Source organism: Saccopteryx leptura, chromosome 5 (genome assembly GCF_036850995.1).
Source record: "Saccopteryx leptura isolate mSacLep1 chromosome 5, mSacLep1_pri_phased_curated, whole genome shotgun sequence".
Lineage (NCBI taxonomy): Eukaryota > Metazoa > Chordata > Mammalia > Chiroptera > Emballonuridae > Saccopteryx > Saccopteryx leptura.
Window position 1 is genome coordinate 164947695 of NC_089507.1, and position 26830 is coordinate 164974524.

Below are 26830 nucleotides of genomic sequence, written 5' to 3' on the forward strand. Positions count from 1 at the left end.
ACTGTTAAGTACTCTGAGCTCAGGGCCCTGGCCTGATACATTTCTGTACCCCTGGTGGCACCATGCTTGGCACAGTGACGCATGCACACTGTCGTCTGCACATGTGAATCATTGAGGGTTTGAGCAGATTTCCTGTGGTCGGCAGTGCAACGGTCCAGAGCTGGCCTGAGCCTGGGGTTCAAGCCTGATGCCAGCAGTTCTTAGGAATGTGGCCTTAGACCATTACTGACCCCTCAGCACCTCCTCTGAAGCGCGGGCCTGGTGCTAGGTCCCTGACGGGTTTGGTCATGGGATCTGAGGGAAAGCACAGAAGGAGCCGGCACGTAGCAGACACTTAATAAACGGTGGTGCTCTCTTTGTTGCGGCTTGTGCAGTGGATACAGGAGAGGCACGAAGGCTTGCAAACTCGGTCTTCAGGGCCAGACCATGTTATCGTCTGTGTACGAGGGGCCCAGAGTTGGTTTTTCATGCCTCCTTCTCTAAAGGCGTGTTCCCAGCATGCGTGCTCACTCTCTCTCTCTGACAGGCGTTCTCAGGATCCCTCCTTCAGAAAGCTTGTTCCCTGGCTCCTAGCATGACCTGGCTAATTCCAGACAGGAGCCATGCTCTTCTGGTGACTTCTAAATGGCAATCAACTTCTCAGTTCAAAGGGTCTTTCCAGGCCAACCAGCACTTGCTGTCCCACAAAATGACCATGAAGCCAGCAACAGCCAGGGTCTTCCAGCAGAGGATGTGGCAGGCAGCTGTAGGAAGTGCACCATCCAATGCAAACGAGCCAACTGAACAATGACGACAGAGGCCCAACCGGTCCCGAGACAGAAAATACTCCAAGTTACAGACTACAACCTTCTGGAATAGACCTTATCATCCCCATTTTACAGGTGAGGGAATGGAGGCCTGGAATGTATTGAGCAAATGGTAGAAACAGTACTCAGACATGATGACTGTAGTTCTAGATGACTATAGTGCTCAGATGAAAATGCCAACCTTGACAGGTTACATACTGCCTGACTGTCATAGAACATTCTTGAAATGACAAAGTTATAGGGTGAAAAGTAGGTGAATGGTTGCCGGGGGACAGGGAGGGCAGCAGGGAGGGGTGTCAGGAGGGAGGTGAGTGGTCATAAGAGGGCCAAGGAAGGATCGTTGTGGTAGTGAGACTGAGGTGCATCTTCACAGGGGTGCTGGAGGCGTGAACCCACACGTGTGATCAAGTTGCACAGAACTAAACACACAAGCACACAACCGAGTCCAAGAAAAAAAAGAAAAAGGCCCAGAGTTACCAAGATAGGTAGAAGCACGGCTGGGTATCCTGTAGGCGGGTGGTGGGAAGCTATCGAATGCTGTGAGACTGAGCGCCATCAGGGCGCAGGACACAGATGTGTGTATCCTCAGCCCGCAGCCGTGAACATGTTCATTTTGCTCCATAAGAGGGGCTCTTATGTGATGAAGAGTTTTGAGATGGGGAAATAATCCTGGATTACCTGGGTGGGCCCCATGGGATCACAGGGGACCTTCTGAGAGGGAGGCTGCAGGGTTGGAGCGACAAAAGACAGAGAGCGGTTACAAGACGCTATGCTTCGGGCACAGAGAGGAGGGAGATACCTGGAGCCCAGGACTGCACACACCCTCAGAGACTGGAAGAGGCCAAGAGTGTGCTCCCCAGAGCTTTCCAAGCGAGGGCAGCCCTGCCCACGACCTGACTGGAATCCTGTGAGACTGATTCTGGACTTCTGCTGTCCAGACTACCGGGTGGTAAGTGTGCATTGTTTTCACCTACTAAGTCTGGGCTTGTTTCTTACAGCAGCAACGGGAAACACATACAATGAGGGACATTAAAAAAAAAGAATAGATTTCAATTATTTGTAAAGTTTCATCTATGTGGAACACTGTCATGCCTGGTGAGACCAGATGGCTGAGGTGTTACTGAGCACAGGAAGCTATTTGTCTGATCAGCAGAGATCTGGTCTTAATGAAGTTCAAAGCCACCTTTGGTCCCCCAAATGCTCCCACTCCTGTCACCAAGCTTTTATAGCATCTGGTGGGTGTCACATAGAGCTGGCACAGCTCATACTCACAGCCTGTTGAACTCACGTCAGCTGGTAGAAGGTTTCGTAAGAAACACTGTATAGAAGAGGGAGTATTTCTACTGTCAAATCTCACTGTTCATGTTTGAAAATAGGACTAGTTAAGCTCATGTTATGCCTGGAGATACTAACACGTGAACTCTTTTTTGGGAGAAACCTCAATAACTACTTATCAAGATAATATAACACCTTTGGCCATGTAATTCAGAATTTAAATTTCTAAGTAAAGAGTTTAACTATGTTTCCACATGCTCTAGAGATATAAAACAAAAAGCCCTTGAGAAAGAAAGATAAATTCATCTCCCTTTTGGAATAATGGCTACTCCTGAGGGTTTACTAGGTGCCAAATATTGTATTAGGCACTTTAGCCTTCATCACAATTTTACACGGCGCTCATTATAATTATCCCCAACTTGCCTCTGCAGAAATGGGTTCAGAGAGGTTAAGTAACTTGCCTGAGTCCCCACAGCCTGTAACTAACAGAGTAAGGATGAAAGCTCACATTGGTCTGATTCCTAAGCACACATCTTTCCCACTGCACTGAGTGCCTTTCAGAGAAATGTATGGGACTGAGTGTTGAACAAATAACATGAAAGTCACCAATAGCTAACATGAGAGCTCTGTAAAGAGCGGAAGGTTGACCTAACCCTGAATCCATGACTGCATCATGCTGGAACTCAGCTGGGAAGAGACCGTTTCATCCACAGAGCTGTGTGGGAAGAGAAAGTTGGCTATATGGGGACCCTGGGCTACAGCCCATTCTATCCTTGGCAGGTAGGAAGCTTCATCAAACAGGAAGTGAATTACTCAACATGCCTCATAACAAAGACAAAGCACTATGGCCTTGGCTGTTAGTATACAAATCTCAATCCACTTTGATGATAACCACATGGATACATTCCTCCTAGATTAAACACCAGAGTCAATTCCAACATGTCATTTAGAGCACTAATCATTCTGATTTTGCTAAAAAAGCGATCACTGGAACCACCTTCTGACCCAGTTTTTCTACAAAGAACATTTTCCCAAGCTTCCCTGCCTGATGGTCTTTCTTTTTTCTTTCTTTTAGCAAGTGGGGGTGGGGGTGGGCAGAGGGAGAGAGGCAGGGAGGTAGAGAGACAGAGAGAGATGAGAAGCATCAACTCATAGTTGCAGCACTTTACTGGTTCATTGATTCCTTTCTCATATGTGCCTTGACTGGGGGCTCAAGCTGAGCCAGTGACCCCTTGCTCAAGCCGGCAACCTTGGGCTTCAAGCCAGAGACCTTTGGCCTCAAGCCAGCAACATGGGATGATTACAATGGGGTTTCAAACCTGGAACTTCAGCATCCCAAGTCAATGCTCTATCCACTGCGTCAGCACCGGTCAAGCACAATGGTGTTTCTTAAGTTGTTTTACCATAATCGTGTAGGAAATATATCTTACCATGCAACCAGCTTACACGTGCACATAAGGAAGACCAAAGAACAAGACATACACTTATTATGTGCCCTGAGTGTTCACACTTTCTTTTTCTGTTTTGCTCTGTTCAGTCTAGTCTAGTCTGTTTTGTCGTCAGGACCCCACACATTGACTTGGTAACGACTCCATACCCCACGAGGGAGCTGTGGAGTCACTGGTCTAGAACACAAGGAGAACGGGGGTCCCTACCTCCGGGGCAATGTAATCTGGGGTCCCGCAGAAGGTTCTGGTTGTGACTCCTTCCATCATGTGTTCCTTGCACATTCCGAAGTCAGCAATCTTGATGTGTCCTTCTGAATCCAGCATGACATTATCTAACTTCAGGTCCCTGTAAGGAAGTGGTACAGCATCAATGCCTTCCCCATGACATGGTGTGCTTTGCTCCGCAGCTGGTGAGTCAGAAGGCCACGTGACTAGCTGCTGCCTCGATGGCACATGAACTACAAGTCCCAGGAGGGTTGAGACCAGGGATTATTATTTTTTAATCTCTAGAGTATAATGTAGTGCTTAGCATATAGGAGGAAATAGACACATGTTGAATGAACGACTAAAGGACTGAACTAGCCATTCCCAACCATGGCTGCATCAGAGATTCTGATTTAGCTTGTCTGGGGACAGCCCAGTCCTTTGATTATTAGTGTCCCACACAGAGGGAGGTGTGCAAAGTCACAGGTGCAGAGCCACACGTGTCCCTTCTCTACTGCCCAGTGTCGCATGCCCTTTTCATTACTCTTCACTTACTACTGGAAGACATTCTTCTTTCTTTGGCACCAGACTTTCACTAGAGGTGACAACCAGAAGAATTTAATTTAGTAGTTTTTCCCTTGCCTCTCTCTCCCCAGTTTCCCATGTTCTCATTCAGCGGAGCATCTCCCAGAAATTCAGTAGCCACTGCTCCCTGACTGCCCTCCCAAATAAAAGGCAGAGGAAGAAGCTGTCAGTGGAAAGAAAAGCATGTTTTCTTATGGGAAGCAGAAACAAGATTAATCTCTGGAGGCCCAGATCGGAAGGTGGCTTGGATTTCCTGGAGGGTCCCGGCAGGTTGCTGTGGGGGTTGTTATCCACTCCATGTCTTAAGTCCCTGTCACTGAGTGACACGCCCAAAGAGACCCAGGGGCCCAACAGAACACGCGAACTGCATGGAGGGTGGAGGAGCTCCGTCACTCACCTATAGATGATTCCCTTTTTATGAAGGAAGAACAATCCAATGGAAATCTCTGCTGCATAGAATCTGCAAGAGAAAAAGCTCGTCAGGCATCTCTGGACTCCTGGAGACCGTGCACCTCCTCCCACCGGCCCAGTCCCCGAGTTCAGGCATCCAAGCGGTAAAAGAATGGAAGACTCGGGACTACTAGAGATTGGCATCGCCCCACGCATGTTCTTCCAACCCTTGGCCCTTCCCTTTGCCATTTTATACTCCAACTTCTCCTACTAATGATGCAGCTAATCAAAGTGATGAGATGGGCTTATTACCTGCCCACAAACAAACACTTCTCGTCTGGGGCAGGTGGACAGGTGACACACTGCTTAAGAGAAATTCCTAATCCAATCTTTTAAAGAGTGGCTGTTAGACTACTCTGGGTCAGGACTATGGCAGAACACATTACTGTCTGAATGCACAATAATTCCCTGGAAGACAAAGCACAGTGTGCGAGGAACTCGATAGCTGGATGCCCCCTCCCCCGCCCCCGCACGCCCAGGTAAGTGGGAGGCATACTGTGATTCATACCTGAGTTTACCCGGGTTACGTAATTCATAACAGAAAGCAGTTATTGCTATCATTGCAAAATCATTCGTAGGCTAATCGCTGAGTCTCAGAATAAAAGTGGAAGGATGTTATAAAATTTGACTGGTATTTATGAATCTTTGAAGTCTGAGAAGCCACAAAACTGTCTGGGAGAACATCATACCTAGGAGGCTTCAAATAAGCACGTCTACACGAGCAGAGAAAAGCCCTGATGACAAGGACCAATCTTTTAGCAAGTGTGTGTGTGTGTGTGGGGGGGGTGAGGGTGAGTGTCAGGGGAGGTACCACCTCTGAGAGCTGGTGGGAGAGGGAAGACATCAGAGAGAAAAGAGAGATGGGATTTAGAGGTGACTTTGACGTGATTTTTCACGCTTTTCTCTCTTTTAAAAATAAAACCTTCCTGGCAACACAAATACCATGAAAGGTGCCTGGCCCTCTTATGTTGCTTCGTAACACTGGGTGGCTATTCTTGACTCATTCTTCAGCTTTGTTGTCGTCCAGCTTTACCCGACAACCTGAGCACAGCCTTGCTTTCTGACTAGCAAAATAGGAGAGGGGATAAGGGCAGGCGTTTCTGAAAATTGAAAAGAACACAGGAAAATCCGCCTGCACAGTTTTTTAAGTTTGTTACCGAAGAAGTCCCCAGATGGCCTTGCCAATCTTCCCCAGGACGGACCCTCCACCCAGGCCCCGCACTTGTCACATTCCTCTATCCCATGAAACATCAGCCAGAATCCTATTAACATCTGCAGACTTGACTCATCAGGGCTCAGGGACACGCAATGGCTCTTCGTTTAGGTGTGCTCCTGTTGAGTGCCCTGGAACTTCCTGGCCCCTGAAACATGGGGCGATTGTTCAGAGATCCAAGTCCACCCTCCAGACGGATGAGTCTCGTCTTCCCCTGGAGCCCAGGTCTGTCTCCCGTGTTGCTGACTGGCGTCCTAATGAAACCTTCCACACAAAGCTCATGATGTGACCCTCAAACCACCACCTTCCTGGCGGCTGCCCACTCCCAAACCTCAAGTGGGGTGTAACGTAAAGAGCTTTCTCTCTTCTCACCCCCCATCACCAAGCTCTGTCTCTAGAAGAGTTCTCAAAGCCACTGACTCCTCCAGCTACGTTCCTTCTCCTCACCATCGACTGCCATCAGCAACGAAGCTCCCTCCCACCCTTCCTCCCTGTGAAAATGTAACCTGACGCTGTCCGGCCTCACGGAGTCCCACTCAGCCTGCCGCCCCAGGCGTGTCACCCAGAGCCCCTATGATTACTGCCCCTCCACATCTCACTCCATCTCCTGCACCTCCGGGAGGGTATTCCTTTAGAATGTTCTTCCCTCACTCTCCTCTTTTGGGGGCTTTGCATGGTGCCCCATGCCACCTGCAAAGTCATGGCAATGCATTACAATTGTCGGGTGACTTCTCCCACTCCCCAAGGGCAGGGGCCACTCATTCCTTCACATTGCAGGCCCTGGGGGTGTTGTGGGTGTGCAATAACCATGCATTCAGTGCATGAGTGGCTCACTTCATCAGTACGGAAACGCTGAGACGGACCCTGGTTCCAGTGCACCACCGGAACCAGGCTGTGCCCCATCTGCACAGTTCACCCAGCACAAGTTCCTGGCGGGGACGCCTGTGTGTCTATCTACATCAAGGGACTTAAACAAATACTCACACTGCTTGTGGCTCCTTAAATTTTCCTACTTGCTGGATGTGGTACATGAGGTCGCCGCCATTGACATATTCCATGACGAAGTACAGCCGGTCCTGGAGGCCAAGGGTCAACACGTGAGCAGAGCTCCGCTGCAGACGGAGCAGCGTCCTGCACGCTCTCCGGGCTGCGGGCTGCTTTCTCATTAGTAAAATGTGGGCCACGCTGACAGATCGACTCAGGGCAACCCCTCGACATGTTTTTCCCCAAGTAAAGAATAAGAACTGAACCCTCCTGCACGAGGACCCTGGGAAGGATCAAGTCGTTACATAACTGAAGTAATGGCTCCCCATCAGCGTGCGTGTCCCGTTCTGCTTACGTATGCTCCCTGTTCCAGTAATGGCCTCAGATGGTCTTCCCTTTTCTCGTATGCACACAATACATTTCTCAGTTAGAGACGATGTCAAGAATCTGTATGGGCCAATTACTTCATTTTAACCAGTGTTGCTGCTTTGCAACGGCTAGGAAGCATGTGGGAGTACTGTTGCACTGAGACTGCCTGCCTGCTTCGGAAAACAAGCCTCGCGCATTAGGTTGGGCGTACACATTATAAATGCTCAATGACATTGGCTATGGGGGAGGGGACAGTAAACGGAGAGGCTAATCCAATGTTCTTTTGCATCCATAATATGCCTGAATATGGTTTTTGATGTCCCGTCACTGGTATGCTGAGTGTTGGCCCCACGAAGGGCAGACATTGTAGAACCACATAAATCTGCATATTTGAGGACATTACACTGGGACAGGGAGGGAGACCCAGGGGGTGTAACAGGGAAATAACAAACAGCACAGCGAGGTAACAGCTGACCTCTGCTCTCTTCTAGAAAACACCACCATTTCAGGGAGGTTATTAAACACAAAAGTATTGCACAGGGAGGAGAAAAAAATGACGAAGCCTCCGCTAAAAGGCAGGAAATGGCTCTGGGAGCTTCAAGCTCGACTTTCCCATTATGAACTTTAATTTCGTTTTTATTTCTCCGCTTGTCGCTTCATCAGTGTAACCAGGGTGATGGGATCTGGGCTGGGGTTCAAACACGGTTCTTTCTTCCAGGCATATTTCTCCTCTCTCCGTGGCGCTGCCTCGATGCTGCTGGGTGCAGGGAGCTGCCTGGGGCCACTGGCATCAGGCTGACAGCAGTGGCCAAGCCGGGCTCTGCAGCCCCGCCCCTGAGACTGGGCTGCCTGTGAGATTCTAAAACCCAACAGCATCGAGGGGCGCCTCCCAACAGATTTCAAAGGGAGACAGAAAACAGGAAGTCAGTGTCTGGCCCATGGGAAGATGAACATAGTAACAGCTGCCACAGTCACATTGCAGCCCCTGATGACTGAGCCACATCTCAGAATGCAGAGAGGCAGAGGAGTGGCCAGTTTAGACGTCTTGCAGGCCACATGCAAGCACCAAGCCAGGACCCGGCCCCACCGCTGGCTGATGGGTGCTCTGGAATTTTCTGAGTCCTCTGCATAGTTCTACCATAGGACAGGGCTCAGTAGACATCTTCCTTAAAGGGCCAGACAGTCAACAGGCTTTGGGCGTGTCTTACGCCACTCCACCCTGCCTCCATAGCTCGAAGGCAGCTGTTGATTGAGGAGAGTGAATGAGCTTGGCTGTGCTCCAAGAAAACTCCTTATGACTCCGATATGTGAATCTCATCTAATTTTCACTTCATATGCCATGAAATACAATTTTTATTATTATTTTTAAGACCTTCCTTAGAGCTCACGGGGTGCACAAAACAAGGTCAGATTGCCAACTCCCGTTGTGTACTTTGAAAAAAGAACACACTCTTATGCAAAAATCGAGTCTCCTGATGTCCCAACGCAATGCTTGGCAGCGGGTACGCTGGCCTGTTATGCAGCCAGTACTGTGAGTTATTGTATTGTTCTTGTGTCTCCAAGTCTTAGCACAACGCCTGGCATGTGGAAAACCTTTGACAGAAACGTTTGCTGAATTAAATGGAATTAATGCCAAGTCTCTAAGTAGGGCACAGCACAGGAAGGGGACGCTCCCAATGTACCAGTGGCACAAGACTGAGGTGTCCTCTGTCACCTCTGCTTTGCAGAGACAACTCTGGGGCTGGGCGGTCCCCAGGCTATGCCTCTCTCCGCAGGAGGCAAGGTGACTTGGATGCTGAGGGCACCTGGGTTCAGAGCAGCCCGAGAGGAAGCAGCCCACGGGCAGGAAGCCCCGTGTCCTTACCACGGTCTGGAAGCAGGAGTGCAGCTGTGTCAGGAACGGGGGCTTGTCAAGCAGGGCCAGCACTCGCTTTTCCACCATGGTGCACTCCACGTCGTCGTCCTGGATCACCACGTCCTTCTTCAGGATTTTGATGGCGTAGAGTTCCTCCGTCCCCTTCCTGTCGGCCAGCATCACCTGAGGGTAGATGAAGGGCAACGTGAAGATGGCCGCGCACGTGGAGGGGCTGGCGCGGGCAGGAGCCAGGCCGGTGCCAGTGCAGACAGCACATGAGGACGTGGAAACATGAGCTATGAAAATAGTCATCAAGTTCCACTTCATGTGCACGCTAGGAAATACTGCAGAACACTATATTAAATTCCTCTTGCCCTGTGTCAGTTTTAGGTCAGCAACATCTGTACACTGTGCAGCCTGCTGCCACACGATGGCGCTGTTGCTGATAGGCATATGCAACATGATCAGCAGTAGGGTTGAATTATGCATTTTTGGGGAATAACCTTTAGGGCAAAATATGTGACTGACATTTAAAAGCTTCTCACCAGTCAGGAGCCAAGACAAAGAAATAGGCGAGACAGAAGCCAGTTCCTGAGTTTATGGTGAGATTTGAGGGCAGAAAAGCCAAAGGTAGATAGATACACAACTTGAAGAACCCCAGGTCAGTATTTCATAATTAATTACATACACTTACTACAAGCTGACATTTTAATTTTTAGTTGTGAAAATGGTTTACTCAACCAACACTGTGGAGCACCTGTTCTGTTCTGAACACGGAACTGGTGCCGCACCATACTCCTCTGTAGCTTTTTGGAGCAGTTGGTTTTTAATGAAATGAAGGAGGAAATGTCTGAGGAACATGTCCAGAGAGCAGGGAAACCTACAAGGCTGCTCTGGAGCCTTCAGGAAGGACCAGACGATGCCAGCGCGCCGTACGAACACCACTGCTCGCCCCCTTACCTTTCCAAAACTCCCCTTCCCCAGCACCATGAGGAAGTTGAAGTCAGTGAGTTTCACTCGGTCAAGGTTGTTGGAAAGTCTCCTGTCGTCTGAAGCACTGATGACTCTGTTACCGGCAGGGCCAAGCTTGGCTTTCTAAACAGCAAGCAGACAGGTGAAGCCAGTCAGTCGTTTGTTCCCAGGGAAAAGACTGACAGACGTTATAACTAAGCTTGACACCAGCTCGGGGTGGGGGGCGGGATGGGGTGACAAAAGGAACCCGGCAATGACAATGACGTATCCAGCATCCTTTCATACTCCATGGCTACACTCACCATAAAGGCAACATCTGCCAAGTACCCTCAAAATGGCTCTCCCCTAATGAAGAGACAACCCATTAAATAGTATACCAAGATCAAGTCATGGGACTCTGCCCCGGGCAGGCGGGCAGGCATTCTGGGAAGGAGAAAGGGAACTGCCTGGGACACCAGCGCTCAGCAACAGTTAACAGAACAAAGGAAATAAACTGTGCTCTGTCGTTTGTCTTATCTGGAGACTTTCCAATTTAAGACGAACCTGCCCAAAAGAAACGGGTACCCCTGCCAAAGAAGGACTAGTGTCCTCTGGAGAGGAACAGCCTAAGTGGCAAGCTGTGGGAATGATTTATTGCTACTTTCAAAGGCATGGTAATAAGAACAGAGTGTTTTTTTGTTTGTTTTTGTTTTTAAGTCAGGAGTTAAACTCATGAAAAGAAAAGATGATAGATCTGCCTGAGAATCTGGCTTCAAACGAAACACACACTGCCCTCCGAACCTGAAGAATCACCAGCAGTTTTTATTTATTTTTTTTATTTTTATTTTATTTTTTATTTTTTTACAGAGACAGAGAGAAGGATAGATAGGGACAGACAGACAGAAACGGAGAGAGATGAGAAGCATCAATCATAGTTTTTTGTTGCGATACCTTAGTTGTTCATTGATTGCTTTCTCATATGTGCCTTGACCGTGGGGCTACAGCAGACCAAGTGACCCCTTGCTCAAGCCAGCGATCTTGGGTCCAAGCTGGTGAGCTTTGCTCAAACCAGATGAGCCTGTGCTCACTCAAGCTGATGACCTCTGGGTCTTAAACCTGGGTCTTCTGCATCCCAGTCCGATGTTCTATCCACTGTGCCACCATCTGTCAGGCACCAGCAGTTTTTATAAAGCAGGCTCGTGTCACACAAAGGTGCTGGAGAGACCACGCCCTCATTGCTTTCATGGGGCGCCTCAGGTCAAAGGCAAGAAGCCCGAGGACCCAGCAGGAGAGGAGAGGCAAGGGGGCAGAGAGGAATGTCTCAACTGTCAGCAAAGGAGCCATGGAGAAAGTGGAGGAGCCCTGAGTGGATGGAGAAGCTCCCCACAGAGTCTGCATTGTGAAATCTGCCCCACAGTGAGTGAGAGAGCCAGGTACAGGGCATGTCCGTGACTGAAAAGGCCAGAGTCCAGGGGGCTGGCTGACCCACTGCAGCCACAGCCCTGAGCCACAGGGCCCAAACCCCTGCTTTAGATACATTCTCAGTGCGATGGTGCACCCCTACCCCCACCCTCAATGCAGCAGATGTGACCAAGTGCAGCTCTGAGCTTTGGGGCAGGTGCCAGGACATCACTCAAATCAATGTGGTTACCAGGGACATGTCGTAGGAGGCAAAGAAGGCATTCGTAGGGCTTTATTAGACAATCAAAACACTGGCAACATCAGTTCTTAGCTCTTGGGGGGAAATGAGTGAGGGGCTTTGTCCCAGGCTCTGATGAAGAAGCTTTGAGCCCCCATCAGCTGCCTCTGGGTCCCCAGCCCTAACCGCACTTGGCACAGGGCGTGCACTCAACGTTGTGGTTGAATGAAGAAAGAAATGAAGCCAGACTGTGTTCATCAGATGCTTTCCTCTGAGGCAATGCTCTTCTCTGGTGTAAGTAACTGGTCTGTATAGGGATCAACCCTCACGGACTGAGTGCACGCTCAGATAAACTGAGGACACCTGTGTAAGCAGAGACATTAAAACACGGGGGAAAGATGGTCCCAACTTTCCCACTTCAAGGCCAAAAGTACTGAACTTCAATGATACAGAAACTGGCCTTCACTTTGATAAGGATAGAAGGATTTCAAGACACACTAGTGAAAAAAAGCCAGGACTTTTTTTTCCATCAGAGATGCCCTCAACTTCAGGACCAGTCTCATCTTCCAAAGCAGCTGCCCAGAAGCCATTCAAGTAGAGAAACTTTCTGATTTGTGTCTAAATGAATAACTGGGAAGTTCAAATTTGAGATGAGAATATTGACTAAGCCACCCTATCCCACTCTTCTGATTTATAAAGAGAAAAACTTATCAGAAAGAGGCACAAAGAGATTACTTTTATGTTATTAGAAACTCCACAGTAACCTCTGAAAAGACCCAAACACAGCAGACTCATTGCTCTGGGGTGCCTGAAGCAGTTACAGAGCGTTTTCACCTGGGAAGCTGACAGTGGTCCTGACCAGATGGTCCCAACCCATGGGCACCCCTCAGCAGCACGGGGCCTTCAGCAGGCTCCACCGCCACAGGCCGTGCAGGCCGCAGAGGGCTGATATGAGTAGCGGCCTCCAGAACAGAGACGGGCTCTTTCATCCACGCGTTCCCTGCCGTCCCTGGGGGCGGAACCCAACAAGGACTGTGAGTTTTGTGCTCGGACTTTAATCTAATGGTTATAGGGACAGAATATTCCCCACAGTCAGGCTCAAGGGATGTAAAAGCAAAAGAAAAAAAAAAGCATTTCTACATTTGAGTGCTTCTGAACCCAATGGCAATGGTACCTTAGACTCCGCTCTGAAATCAAGCCGGAGGTATGGGAGGGAACATGACAGGACCCTCCTGCTCGCATGCAGGGATGAGGCCAGACAGAGGGTTAGAGAAGCTTGGGTCCCTGTGCAGTTATCCTGCCAACGGGAAGGGCGTTCTGCCAATGGCCCCCACAGAATATGCCTCCAGAGCCGCTCCACGCTGCCACCTGCGGGCCTTGCTGCCCAATGGCATGCAGCCGCCTCCAACACCAAGTTTTCAAAGCAGCTCTTTGAGGGTAAAAAAAAAAAAATCCCATGATATCAAAATCTCAGTGGTCAGGGCCTGACTCGGGACAAGTTCCTCTGTCAACCTGGGTCTAGTAAGTAAGGGGGTTGGAAAGATACCCCAGCAGCAGTGTCGCTGGGGGCCTGTGGGCAGGGCGGTGGAAATGGGCCTCAGCTCCAGCTGCTCACCTTGATTTCGGACCACCTTCTGCAGCCCCTCCGGGGTGGGTACTGTGCAGGAGAAGACCCTGACTTATTAAGATGGCACAGAAAGTTTTTGAAGAGAAAATAAAGGTGGAAACTATGATATATAGATATATAGTGCTGTAAAGTAGAACAAAATGACTTCAAGTGCTGAAGATTTAGCATGCTTCTTTAAAAATTAGACTAGGCCATAGCCAGTTGGCTCAGTGGATAGGGCGTCAGCCCGAGTGCAGACGTCCCAGGTTCGATCCCCGATCAGGGCACACATGAGAAGCGACCATCTGTTTCTCCTCCCCATTCCGCTCTCCTTTCTCTCCCTCTTCCCTGACCACAGCCAGTGGCTTGACTAGTCTGAGCATCGGCCCCAGGAGCTAAGAATAGCTTGGCTGATTTGAGCATCGACCCCAGAAGGGGGTTGCCAGGTGGATCCTGGTCGGGACTCATGTGGGAGTCTGTTTCTCTATTGCCCCTCTTCTTATGCAAAAAAAAATTTAGACTAAAACTCAGTAGGGCTCATCCACTCTGATTAAGCAACTCAGAATCCAGGAGTTTTTGGTCCCTGAAAACTTGGCACATTTGTGTTAGGTCCTGTCGTGCGTGCACTGTGATGCTAACGGGATTCCCATGTAGGGAGAACAGGCAGTGTCCTCCCCACCCGCCACCACCAGAAAACTTACTGACAACCATGCATCTCACTTCGTACGAGAGATAGTCTTGAAAAGTCAAACAGTTTGCAGTCACTGAAGGTGCTCTCAACTTAAAGGACTCCTACGGTGGCATTTCTGTAAAGCACATCCTGCAACGTGTGTTTGAACAGTACAAACCCGGATTCTTGGAGGCTGAGGTTGGGGCGAGCACGTGTGCTCAACACCTGAGTCTGAGGAGCTGTCCATGTGGATCATGAGAGGCTCTCCACACTGAGCTCACGGTTAGGGGCCTTTTCAACTGAAGACGGAGAGGTAGATTGCCAAACTACAATGCCGTGTCAACTATGAGGGTTCAGATTGAGGGAGATGTTCATTCTCTCTATTAGGGGGGACCATTTGCAACTGCTGACAACCTGACCTGCAGTGATGGCGGTTCCAAACGGTTTAACTTAATACCACAAACACTCTGCAACGTTTTGGATTTTGCACAGTGATTACATATTAGCTCTGGGATGTGGGAAGACAGAATAAAGACACGCAGAATCTTAAAGCCATCAGCCTCAAATACAACATTACCCTGACTAGCATTGCTTCCAAGAGGCGCTGACTTGTCTGCAGTAGGACCCTAAGCCCAAAGATTCATCTGCAGTAAGAATGCAGAGACTAATAACTGAAAGTCTCCCGGAGGGTCTATCCTATAACAACAGACCCTCTGGGTAGCCCTCTGAAGAATGCTTTACTGTTTAACTCCATTCGACTATGCCTGTGCCCGTTTGTACCTATTTTGAGAATGTGTCTTCAGCAGTAGTAAATCCCCTTGCCTAACAGGAAATATGGCTTTGAAAAATATGTTTATCAAAGAGGTTTGTGAAGTGTAGAGAGATGAACCTCAAACAATGGAAGCTTCTTCCTACCTCTAAGATTCCAAGGGTAGACAGCCGACAGTGACCCACCACAGGGGCAAACAAACACTCTGGATTTCTTCTCAACTTGCTTTCTCAATTTTTCATCCCCCCTCCCCCCTACAATGCTTCCTGTTATAAAAGGAATACATGTTCATTTTAGAAACATTAACAGGCATGGATAAGTAAAAGGAGAAGGCAGTTTAAAATACCCATTATTTTATCAGAGATCATCACTGTTAACATTTTGGTGGATCTTCTTTCCCATTTTATTTTTCATGTTTCCTTCTTTGATATATATGAAAGTATATTGTTTGTAGCCTGCACTGCCCCCTCAGATGAGGCGGACCATTTATGTTATTAGCAACCTTGACCATACCTTTTAGTGACTGCATGATGCCCCACTGTGTGGCTCCCCTACAGTGGATCTAACCATTCCCTTGCCGTTGGGCATCTAGGTCGTTCCCAGTTTTTAATCACATGCAGAGGGACAATTCTGTTGTCTACTCTCTATGCACAACCCTGATCTCCCCGGAGTAGATCCCTTGTGTGGAATTTCTGGGGCAAGAGGTGTAGATGTTGCAAAGATGGGTGAATGAGGCCAGACATTTTAACCTGACCACGCAACGTCAAAGAGTCAGCCCAATTCCTGAACTTGGTTTCTTTTAGGTCTTGTATCTAACTTCACGATTAGAATTTCTAATAGTGCTTCCAATCGGCAACTCAAAGCTGGAGGCATGGGGCCAGGTGCTTACTCCCACATGACTGTGTGGACACCTGTTTTCTCCTGGAGTTCACAGGTGAACAGCAAATCCCAGGTGCATGTCACTCACTCCCACTGGCAGCTGCAGGGGTGGGGGTGGGGGGCTCAGAACCAGAGACTGGCAGCTGTAGGTCTCATCTGCCTTTGGTACAGGTGAAGACGCTGACGTTTAGAGAACTAACCCCATTACCTACCACGGACCAGGGTCGTGGCGGTGCTGGGGGAGTCGATCCTTGAAACAGGACCCGAGTCATCCCGCAGACGACCATTACCCTGTGCTGAGAGCTGCTCCAAAGGGGATGGAACCTTTACCAACAGCACAGGGTTGAGGGAGCTTTTAGTATTTGAACGGAGGTTGGAGACGAGCTAATCATGGCCCCATACCTTACAGATGAGGAGGCGGATGCCCGGGGCAGCTAAGTGATGTCTCTAAAGCAGTTTTCCTCTCAGGGCTCTGAATCCAGAACTCTGTTTTTTGAATTCAGTTCTCATTCTCCTATATACAAAGTAGGCAAGTAAAGGGCCGGACAGACGATGAATATTTCGGGCTTTGCGAGCCAAGCACCATCTCTGTTTTAACTACCCAGTTCTGCCGCTGAAGAGTGGAAGCTACCGGAATGAATGAGTGGGTGTGGCTGTGTGCCAATAAAACCTTCAAGTACAAAACCAGGCAGCAGAACGGGCCTCCAATTGGCCTACCTTTGCCCTAGATCCTGCAGGTTCTCAAATTACTCAGTCCCATTTGCAGTTGGACTTAAGTAAAACATCGCATTTCATGGCTAACTTTCAGGGCGACAATCATTAAGAACCTCAAGTGTGCTGAATGAAAGGACCATTCGGTCTGTTCCAGGACGCCTGCTATGCTGACCAGGACTGCAGAAGCCACCTCCCAGCCAGACGGCACGGTGCGGTGCAAGAGGAACCCACTCAGTGGGGCGGGGATTGGAGAGACGGTGCATGAAGTTATTTTCTTAATGAGACATATTTTTATGGACACATCGCTTACACTGTTGGCCTCTGTGGAAACAAATTCACAGGAAGCCTGCCGGCCTCTGTTGTCATGGCAACTGAGCCTACTTGAAGGAGAAACTTGGGAGCCCAACATACGATCACTTGGCCCAATGAGGAAACCAGGCTGCTTGGTTTTTCTTGGACTGAGTGTTATACACCCCGACTGTCCCGCTTCAACCAACCCCATGTTTCCCCGTCTCTCAGAGATGTTCAGGGAACGTCGACCACGCCTTAGGCGGGCTGACCGCCATTCCCGGTGGAAGCACTGCGACCTGCCTCCCCTGCCAAACGGGTCCTGGGAAGGCTGCTGCCCTTAGTTCTGCCCCGTTGCTAACAGTCCATCCAGGCTTACGTGACGATATGGGGACCAAAAGCACCCCAGCCTTTCCCTTCTGCAAAAAGACTTTCTCTTCCCCAGGAGTGACCACACTCCTCCGTCTGACGGCCCCGAGATCAAGGCCTCGGCGAGCAGACCTGGCCACGGCGCATGGCTGTCATAGTAGTTTTTGGCACTCAGTTATTTTTGGAATTCTATATCCTTTCCCTGCTAGGAAAGCTCCCCTTTGGTATTCACATGTCACTGGCTTTGTGAGTTGGCTGTGGCAGGGTCAGAAGCTAGACGAACTCACAGATGCTACCAAAGTAAACGCCTTTCTCAGCATTGCTCAGAAGTGGGGAACTCTGCACTAAGAAAGCAGAGGAGATAGGAAATGTGCAAGGGCCCGTGCAGCCGGAACAGCCTGCAGGAGCCACGCAGTCCTAGGGGAAACCCTGGCCATCTTGCCTCCTCAGCCCCCTGCCGAGTCCCTAAAGCCCTCAGAGCAATGGGCAGTATAGAGGTAATCCCATCTTCACGTCCATCGAGAAGGGAAGGCGATGCAGGCTCAAGCTCATCGCTATCCTGTGTGCAGCTTTCACGGACGCTTTCGTTAGCACATCTTTACTGCCCCCTTGTGGTGTTTCTTTTCTGAAAATAATGTTTTTTGAGCGGGACCTCTTAGCAGAAATATGCCTAAGGTTCAGCAGTCTGGTCCCCAGAGGTAAAGGTCCCACAAATGCTACAAAATGGCACAAACAAGGCAGAAATTCTATCTCCCCAGCTACACCTTCATAGAAGATGGCTCCGCTCTCTGACGGGACTGCTCGGGCTGTGCATAATGCCAACAGAAGGTGGGCTAATGCTAGAGGTGTGCTTTGGGATCTGCAGGTGCTTTGTTCTGGAAAACAACCCCCCAACTAGACACATCTCTGTGTCTCTAGAGTCTAACCTCTGGCTGGCCTAGGCTTTGGAAGCCACAGATACAAGAAGCGGGGAAAGGGAGGCAGTGAGGTCTTCCAGGGCGCTGAGGAGGTCTTAGAGACGCAGCACCCTGAGAAATAATGAGAAATGATGGTCATCACATGAGGGAAAAATTCAATAAAAAAGCCACCACTGGGGAAATCCAATGGGAACTAAATGATCACAGAATGGCATCTCCTGAATATATATTCAGGCAATAAAGCTCAGACCCCAGGGAGAAGTTCTAGACACTTCTCTCCATCAATATGCAGCTGCTGAAGGGAAGGTGGGCAGGACCAGGCTCCCGAGGGGCCGACCTTCATCTGCATGGAGGTAGCAACAGAGAAAAATGATCCTGCCCCCAAATGCTGACCACGCTTGCTCAATTACTCAATTTAAGTTGTTGGGTTCTTTTTTTTTAAAATAAATGTCTCTAACTGACAGCAGCATTTTGAAAGCAGGGCCAAGGGCAATTAAATTTGGCACAATCAAAATTTACATAATTGTTCATTTCATCCTGTCTTCTCTGAGCACTTGTAAGCCTCACCAGTTTTTAAACAACGAGGGGCCTAATTACAATTCAATGGGACACCTGCTTCCAAGGCTGGCGGCAGCTGCCTTGCTTTGGGCTATTCTGGGTTGGTCCCGACCCCTGTGGTGGTCAGTTGACAGGGAAGCTGGCGGAGCAAGGGGGAAGAGCCTCAGAGTTGAAGTCCAGCAGGTATGGATGGGAACACCAATGACGGCACTGCTGCCTTCACTGAGGCCTCAGTTTCTCAATCTGTAAAATGGACAACTCCCTGCCTCCTCCTGTGGGGAGCTCTCCCTTCCCACAGGGACAGGAGTATAACTGGAGCCCGCTAGCTGCTGCCAGGCTGGGCATCAGAAGACGGGTCCCCGTCAAGAAAGCAGGCAGAGAGGAAGCAGAGGGACAGGACGTAGGGCCTTGCACAAACGAGGCTGGGGTTCCCGCTGCCCTCGGGCGACAGGGCCGCAAGAGCAGTCCATGGTGTTTTCTATAAGAACTGGTCTCCAGGGCAGGGGGGACCTTTGGAGAGGATCTCTTGGGGAGGGGGAGATGTGGAGGATGGGGACAGGATGTTCCTTCCCTGTCTTAAATGGATGGGGGAAATGTCAACAGGCCAAGGAAAAGCCAGTGCAATGCAATTTGAAATAACTCCATTTCTGTGCCTTCACAGGCGCCCCCAAGCTGCTGGGGCCTGGGGGGAATGTGGGCCCGGGAGCAGCGTGCCTAGTGAGAAATGAGACCAAGGTTGCCCCTCCTCCCAGAGCCATCCCGCAGGCTCTGTGCAAGGCTGGCGGCCCACCCGCGGCCACTGGCAAGAGTCAGGAAGACACTCCTTCCTGTACGGTGCTTCCCAGCCTGTCGACAGAGAGAAATGGTCCCTGGGACCCACGATGGCCTGATAACTGCCAGCTCTGTTTTCAGAAAAAGCCGCAAGGAGAAGACTAGTCCGTGAATGAGTAAGCGGTGCACCCTGGGAAGAGGTGTGAGTGAGGGACGGCATCCATTTTCACTGCATGGGTCAGGGTAACTTTCCAACACACAGGTGATGTTTTTCTCTCTCGGACAGAACAAGCTGGTTTCTTGTCCTAAGACCCGTGACAAAAAGCTCGGGAAACATCAACAATGTGCACCGACACAGAGCATGTCAGACAAGAGACAGACGTGCCACCTCTCATCCCTGCTCTTAAACTCAGGATGCCCTCACGTCACCACCGCGGGCAGGGGCACTGGGGTCGCTAGTTCTCTGGGACGGAGCCTTTGCATCTGATGCACCCCCGGGGTCTCCCAACCCAGTGTCCACGAGTGGTTCAGAACGGGCGTCAGGGTCTGCTGGAATCCGGCGAGGGCTCCTCAGTGCACACTGCCGCTGCCATTAGGGAAGGCCTGCGGGTCAGAGGTCAGAGTGCTGAGAGGAGTAGCAGCAGCAAACGCCTACCTTGCAAAGCACTGTTCTGAGCCGTTTTTATAGTTACTTGTCTAATCCTCCCAATAAGCCTATGAGGCTAGTACTTTAATGTCCCCATTCTGGGGATGGAGAAACTGAGTTAAAAGAGGTAAGATAAGTGGCCCAAGGCTAAGAGGTGGGAGAGCTGGGATCTGAACCCAGGCATGCCCCACACTGAACTGAACTATCTCCTTCAAGTGACAGTGTGAAGGCTGTGCTGCCTGGCAGGCGGGGATGGGTGGGGTGGGGTGGGGAGGAGGACAGTCCTCTGAAGAGGTGCAGCCTCTCATCTAGGTCAAGGGGAGCCCAGTCTACAGCCAGAGGGCCTGCGACGGAGAGGCTCTGCCCTACCTTCTCCTCTTTCTCTCTCCCTAGGCCCCTTGCAGGCACCTCTGAGTTCTGCACCAGCACCCACTTCTCCTACACGTTGGGAAATACGGCCCTGTAGTACGTCAAATTTCCCCCTAGAATAACAAAGTTTCCAACAAAAGAACAAAGACAAAAAGGCATTGCTCAGGGGTGTTACACCACCCAGGGAAACACGTCTGGGTCACAGTTAGGATCCGAGGACCCAATTTGAACTGGTTTCCCCAGAGCAGAGGTGTCTTTGGAACCACAGGGTAGAAGGTGACAGGTGATACATTGTGTGGAAGCCGGAACTGTCCCCACATCCTGGGATGGTCAAGCAGGACCCGTTACTCTGTGGACCCAGAAGGTCATTACTCCACGGGAAGGTACTGCCCAGTGCTAAGTTAACACATGGCATCGTGTGACAGGGTTTTAAAAATCAAACAACAGGAGGGAAGTGACAACATGCATCTTGAAAGGCTTAAGTTTTCATACATGATTGTTACCACTCTCTGCAAGACTTGTGAAACCTCAAAGAATGTTTTTTTCTTTCCATTTCCAATAACTCAGGGTCACGTCTGTAGTGTCAGATACAAGTTCTGGAGATGAGAAACTTTAAAAACATTATTTACTGGATGTTTTCCTTAGGACAATGTTCTTTATAAAGAGTGTTCTATGTAGCCCTGGCTGGATAGCTCGGCTGGTTAGAGCGTTGTCCCAAAGTGCAGAGGTTGCTGGTTTGAACCCAGTCAGGGCACATACAGGAGCAGATCTATCTCTCCCTTCCTCTCTCTGTAAAATCAATAAAGTAAACATAAAAAAAAAAGTGTTCTATGTTGATCCTAGCATTAAGATAGAGGGCTAGAGGAGGGGGTGGGATTTCCCCTTGTCAATCCTTCACCCAAGTATTTAAGTATTTAAATTCTTCACTTGTTTCTAATATGAATATGCTGTAACAATCTAGAGTTGATTTTAATTACTAACAAAAGCAATACATTGAGGGCACAGCTGGCATATGGCCCTAACCAGCTCCCCCAAAGAGAGCTATGTTGTCAGAAATGACAATAGACCAGATTTTTAAAATAATTGACATGCAAATTGCAAAGTTCCATTGGATAGTTTGGGGAATAGAATGGTTGATTAGATATGACAGTGAAGTGAGTTGGGAAGAAATGAAACAATGAGAAAAAATGAAATATAGTGAGTAGAATTAAGCCAGGCATTAAGAAGGTCAGAACAAGGTGATGGTTTCAGCCCATGGTGTATTACACTACACCTTCCGTCCTAACACAGAAATGTAGGGTTAGCAGACCATATGGATTGCATGCTAATGATGACATATGCCTACACAACTGAAAATGAGGGTTAAGATATGCTTAGACATACAGAGCAACAGGAAGAAAGGAAGATGTGTTGTCAATTTAAAGATGCACTCTTTCTGTTCATTCGATGCTTTCAGATTAGACTTGAGCTTATCTTTCAGAAGACATACCAGTATTTCCTGGGTCAGATCTGAAATGAATCTAATCTGAAGAGAGGGGAGGATGGCCGTGTTCTCTGGGTGATTGACATCCAGGCATTTTCCCTCACTGGAGGGCCGACCGGATGGGGCAGACACACTAGGGACACAAGGAGGCATGAGGTTCAAGCTACCAGAACACACAGTGCCTCCTTAAGCGTGGAGAACACGGCCGGTGGGGCTCAGGCTGGGCAGCCACAAAAACCAGGGCAGACATTTTTGTGGAAAAAAAGCAGGGAATGAATGGAGCGTTAGAAGAACTACCTTTAAGAAGCGGACATGACGTCCCTGTAAAAGGAGAGGAGAAAAACTGCTAGGTTAGCAGAAGACATGCTAGATACACAGGAGAAACAGTCCGTGCCGTGAGAAAAGTAGCAGAGCACCACACACCACGGGTTCCACCTACATCACAGATAGAAGGCATGGAGGAGAGATGACCCAAGACACAGCCTGCGCGTCAGGGAGGGAGGGAAGGGGGCCTTATATGGAGGCTGAAGGGTGAGAGTCAAACCGCATGGACCCACGACCCCTTTCTCTTCTTCCTTGCGGCATTTATGTGGCCACACATGGCACCGTGTCGACAGTTTCACACAATCCTGTATGTTTCTCTGCTTTTGGTCAAGACATACGATGGAGCAATGGGGGATTTGGTTAATCAAGTGTCTGAGGCAGGACACAGCTAGTAACCTAATCACTTTATACACAGACTGCCATTATCCCATCAATGAGCACGAACCGCAACCCATTTACTATTGAAACTACTTCTAACAAAATCTGTCCTTTCTTTTTTTTTGTATTTTTCTGAAGCTGGAATAGGGGAGAGACAGTCAGACAGACTCCCACATGCACCTGACCGGGATCCACCCGGCACGCCCACCAGGGGCGACGCTCTGCCCACCAGGGGGCGATGCTCTGCCCCTCCGGGGCGTCGCTCTGCCGCGACCAGAGCCACTCTAGCGCCTGGGGCAGAGGCCAAGGAGCCATCCCCAGCACCCGGGCCATCTTTGCTCCAATGGAGCCTCGGCTGTGGGAGGGGAAGAGAGAGACAGAGAGGAAGGGGTGGGGTGGAGAAGCAAATGGGCACTTCTCCTGTGTGCCCTGGCCGGGAATCGAACCCGGGTCCCCCGCACGCCAGGCCGACGCTCTACTGCTGAGCCAACCGGCCAGGGCCAAAAATCTGTCCTTTCTTGATGATCCAGATCTTCAGTATCTTGGAGTGCCCACGATGACTGGTGAAACAACCAGGTCAGGCAGCAGGTTAACCGAGTCATGGCCGACTGAATGCCAGGTAACCGGGTTTTGCTTTTCAGACACACTTCTTTTACCTTTCAACTTGTGTCTAAAATAACCCAGCATCACGTGATACCTTCACTTGCTCAAGTACTAATGTGAAAGTAAGCTAAAACCTGAGTGGAGAATTCCACATGAGCAGCCATGGATAAACCCTACAAGTTCATACACGTGGGAGCCACAGCCCTGGGAGGAAGTCCGAGAGAGAGGCCGAGTTTCGGAGCCTACATCCCACAGCCCGAAAGGGTCACAACATCCCGAGCCTACCCAGAGAGAAGACCGAGACAGACAAAGTAGACTTTCTACTTGGAAAGCTTTGTCTACAACAAGGGGACACTGGTCAGATTGTGAATTTTACATCTCTCTCAAACAGGTGCAGATAGATTATCTTCCATTCCATTTTATAATTATGGTCTTTGAAGTCTGTAATCACAAATATGTCTATAATTATTCTCAAAATAGGCCATTTTATTTCAACCCCAAAGCTCTATTTTAGGCTGCAGATCTTAATCCATGTCAAGATTAAAGGGAACGAACAATAGCAATGAAAACAAGTCTCTTGGAGTCTCAGTGTGGGAAGAACCTCAGGGATTAACCTGGCATTTCTCCTGCACCTTTCGGACAGCACTGCCAATCTTTTCTCAGAGACCTGCACGTACAGAGGACCTGGGATTGGCCGAGATGCCCTGAGACATACATGACGTGGCTTTGGAAGGGTCCTGCTTCCAATGCCACCTGCAATAGGTCGCCTGCTCCTGCAGGGAGACAAAACTCTAGCAGAGCCACTGCCATGCAACTGCTGTGCACTGGGTCGTTATTCCTGGACTCCAATGGACCTACAAAGAACTCGAAAGCTGTTCATCCTCGGAAATGACAGACCAACCCAAACTTCCTTTTGAAAACAAATTCAAAGGCTTATGAAGTGAATCCGCCAGACTGCCCCAGGCCCTCTGCACGCATGTCCAAGAGCTCTGAGGGAAGTTGTCCAAAACCACACGCCGGGGTGTCTGGGCGGGAGAGGAGGCAGCAAAGCCCCTCTGCTCAAAGTAAAGGTGAAAAACGCAGCCGCCATTGCTGCCTCAGTGTTAACTGCCTGGGTTTCAACAACGTGCTGAAGACACAGCAACCCCTGAATTTATGGAGTCCTTAAGCAATGATATGCAATGACCCCACCTGGCTGATTGGAGGAGCTGGGAAGAGCCACGCTCATGTGTCCGTCAAGAGCACCAAAGCCACGGGTTCCTGGGCCTCACATTGGGAACTGCCATTTTGAGTTCTCTGAGGCCTCTGTGGTTCCAAGTCCTTGTCAATGCCACGTCTCATCAGGCCAGCCATATCTTTTCAGCAATGAGGTTAAACTGGTGTCTCAAAAGCTGTCCCTAGACAAAGAACTGTCCTGAACTATACACCTGCGTCAGCTACCTCACTCATCTAGTTAGCTACTGAGTATCGGCAAGAATGAAGTTCCCCATCCCCTGTGCGGGTCAGGAATCCTACCCAGGGGAAGATAACATAGGAGGTCTCACATCCCCTTTACTACTTAGCAAGTTTTGTTTTTTTTTTGACAGAGACAGAGAGAGTCAGAGAGAGGGACAGATAGGGACAAACAAACAGGAAGGGAGAGAGATGAGAAGCATCAATTCTTCATTGCGGCATCTTAAGTTGTTCATTGATCGCTTTCTCTTATGTGCTTTGACCAGGGGGCTACAGCAGAGTGAGTGACCCCTTGCTCAAGCCAACGACCTTGGGCTTCAAGCCAGCGACCATGGGGTCCTTTCTATGATTCCATGTTCAAGCCAGCAACCCCGCGCTCAAGCTAATGATCTTGGGATTTCAAACCTGGGTTCTCTGCATCCCAATTTGATGTTCTATCCACTGTGCCACCGCCTGGTCAGGCAGCAATATTCTTAAGAACAAGGTTCGTGTCTTAACTCCTCTTTATCCCCAGGGATTGTGCTTGACACAGAGTAGATGCGACACTCAGCGGCAGAAATGTCCAGAACTCCCCATTTCTGTAACCATGAGAAGTGTGAGAAAGGAGCTGCTCTATCCCCGAGAGTGACCATATCCATCACGTCTAGTTTTACCCAACTGCTAAAGGGCTCTAAGTCTACAAGGAGAGGAAGGCCCTCTGGGCTGCACGGTGGCCTCTGCCCTGGATGGCTTCTGTCACCTTCCTAGACACGTGAGCTCAGACACCTTCCCCTGGGACGTCATGGAAAGCTGGGTGAAAAGGTGGGTTCCTTGTGGGGCCTGATGTTTAGATTCCAAAGCATTCAGAGCAGGACCGTGGGGTGCTGACTCTGCAAACACGATGGTGACGCACCTCACAGGTGTGTCCAGTAAGTGAGCAGTCTTTAGATCGCACTATAACGTTTCAGACCAGTACAAAGCTTTGAGAATTATGTGAAGGTATGGCTGGGATTTGAAGTCCTTGAGACAGAGGGAAGTGGGGAGGAGAAGGGAGAGTTTTTCCCAGGGAACACAGTGAGTGCTGAGATGCACGAAAACACGGGTGTCTGCACGGAGAGGAAGGTGGTATCACAGGCAGCGGCTGGGCCAGGAAACGAGAGAGAAGGCCGTCCCACACAGAGATCTGGTCCTGCTAGGGGAGCCTGACTAAATCCCTTCTGCGCTTTCGTTTTCCCATTAACAACGATGATTTTAAACACCCCTCCCAGTCCTAATATCCTGTTACTCCATTATTCTAGGGGTCAGTAAACTTTTTCTCTAAAGGGCCAGATAGTGCATTAGGTTTCATGGGCCATGCTGTCTCTTTTGCAAAGATGCAACCCTCTACCATTATAGCATGAAAGAAGTCAATCAGTGAATAAATAAAATGTCTGTGTTAATAAAACTCTATTTAGATACACTGAAATTAGAATTTCATCTAATTTTCAAGTGTCACAAAGAATATCCTTTTTTGATTTTCTTCAGCCATTTAAAAATATTAAAAGAAGTCTTAGTTGCTTGAGGGCCATACAAAAACACTGATCCTGGCCCTATTTGATACGAACACTGGGAATGATGAAGTCTATCCACACCGTCTCCCCCATCCCTGGAGAACTAGGATTCATTTCCTTGTTAGTCAGCAGGTCATATCCTCTTGACTAGAACTTCTCAAACTTTAATGGGCACAGGAATGACCTGGGGCATCTTGTTAAAATCCAGAATCTGACTCAGTAGAAATCTAGAATAGGGTCTGGTATTCTGCATCTTTAATAAGCCCCCAGATGCTGTTGGCCATGATCATACTTGGAGCTGCAAGGATCCAGAGCACCAGGGTAGTCAGGGCTTCCCTTTTCAAGATACCAGGGAGTTCAGAATCTTGGGACTGATGTTGCTAGAGATGCCCAACCCTAATTCTTTATGGGACACAGTCCTTGAGAAAAAGAGCAAATAGCGTTATGGGTGGTGTCACCGTTACCCTAGGCTTTTCTCTTTTAGGGGGCTTTTTAACTTCTTAGGCGCATAAGATGGAGCCATAAAGACCTGTGTCAAAGAGGAGTTGCCATGACTGTGTTAGTGTCAATGACATTGGCTTTATCCTCCTTCCTTTTCATTCCTTCCCAACAGAGGCAAGCATTCTCAGTACCCACAAATCTCCTGTGGGTGCTCGTGCCAGCCACTTCTAACATTTAACCAGCAATACCCACCCATAAGGCCACCCCTGTAGCTTATAAACACAA

The 26830-nt window shown here is 49.3% G+C and overlaps 1 protein-coding gene across 2 annotated transcripts in view; it reads right to left on the minus strand.

Moving 5' to 3' along the window:
- Window positions 1-26830, minus strand: part of PRKCA (protein kinase C alpha) — a 408132-nt gene that overhangs the window by 38739 nt on the left and 342563 nt on the right. For both annotated transcript variants that reach the window (XM_066386622.1, XM_066386623.1), the window contains 5 exons: window positions 10150-10284; window positions 9199-9372; window positions 6966-7057; window positions 4716-4778; window positions 3737-3875 (listed from right to left, as the gene is read on the minus strand). In XM_066386622.1, coding sequence (XP_066242719.1) covers window positions 3737-3875; window positions 4716-4778; window positions 6966-7057; window positions 9199-9372; window positions 10150-10284 — 603 coding nt within the window. The remainder of the gene's footprint in view (window positions 1-3736; window positions 3876-4715; window positions 4779-6965; window positions 7058-9198; window positions 9373-10149; window positions 10285-26830) is intronic.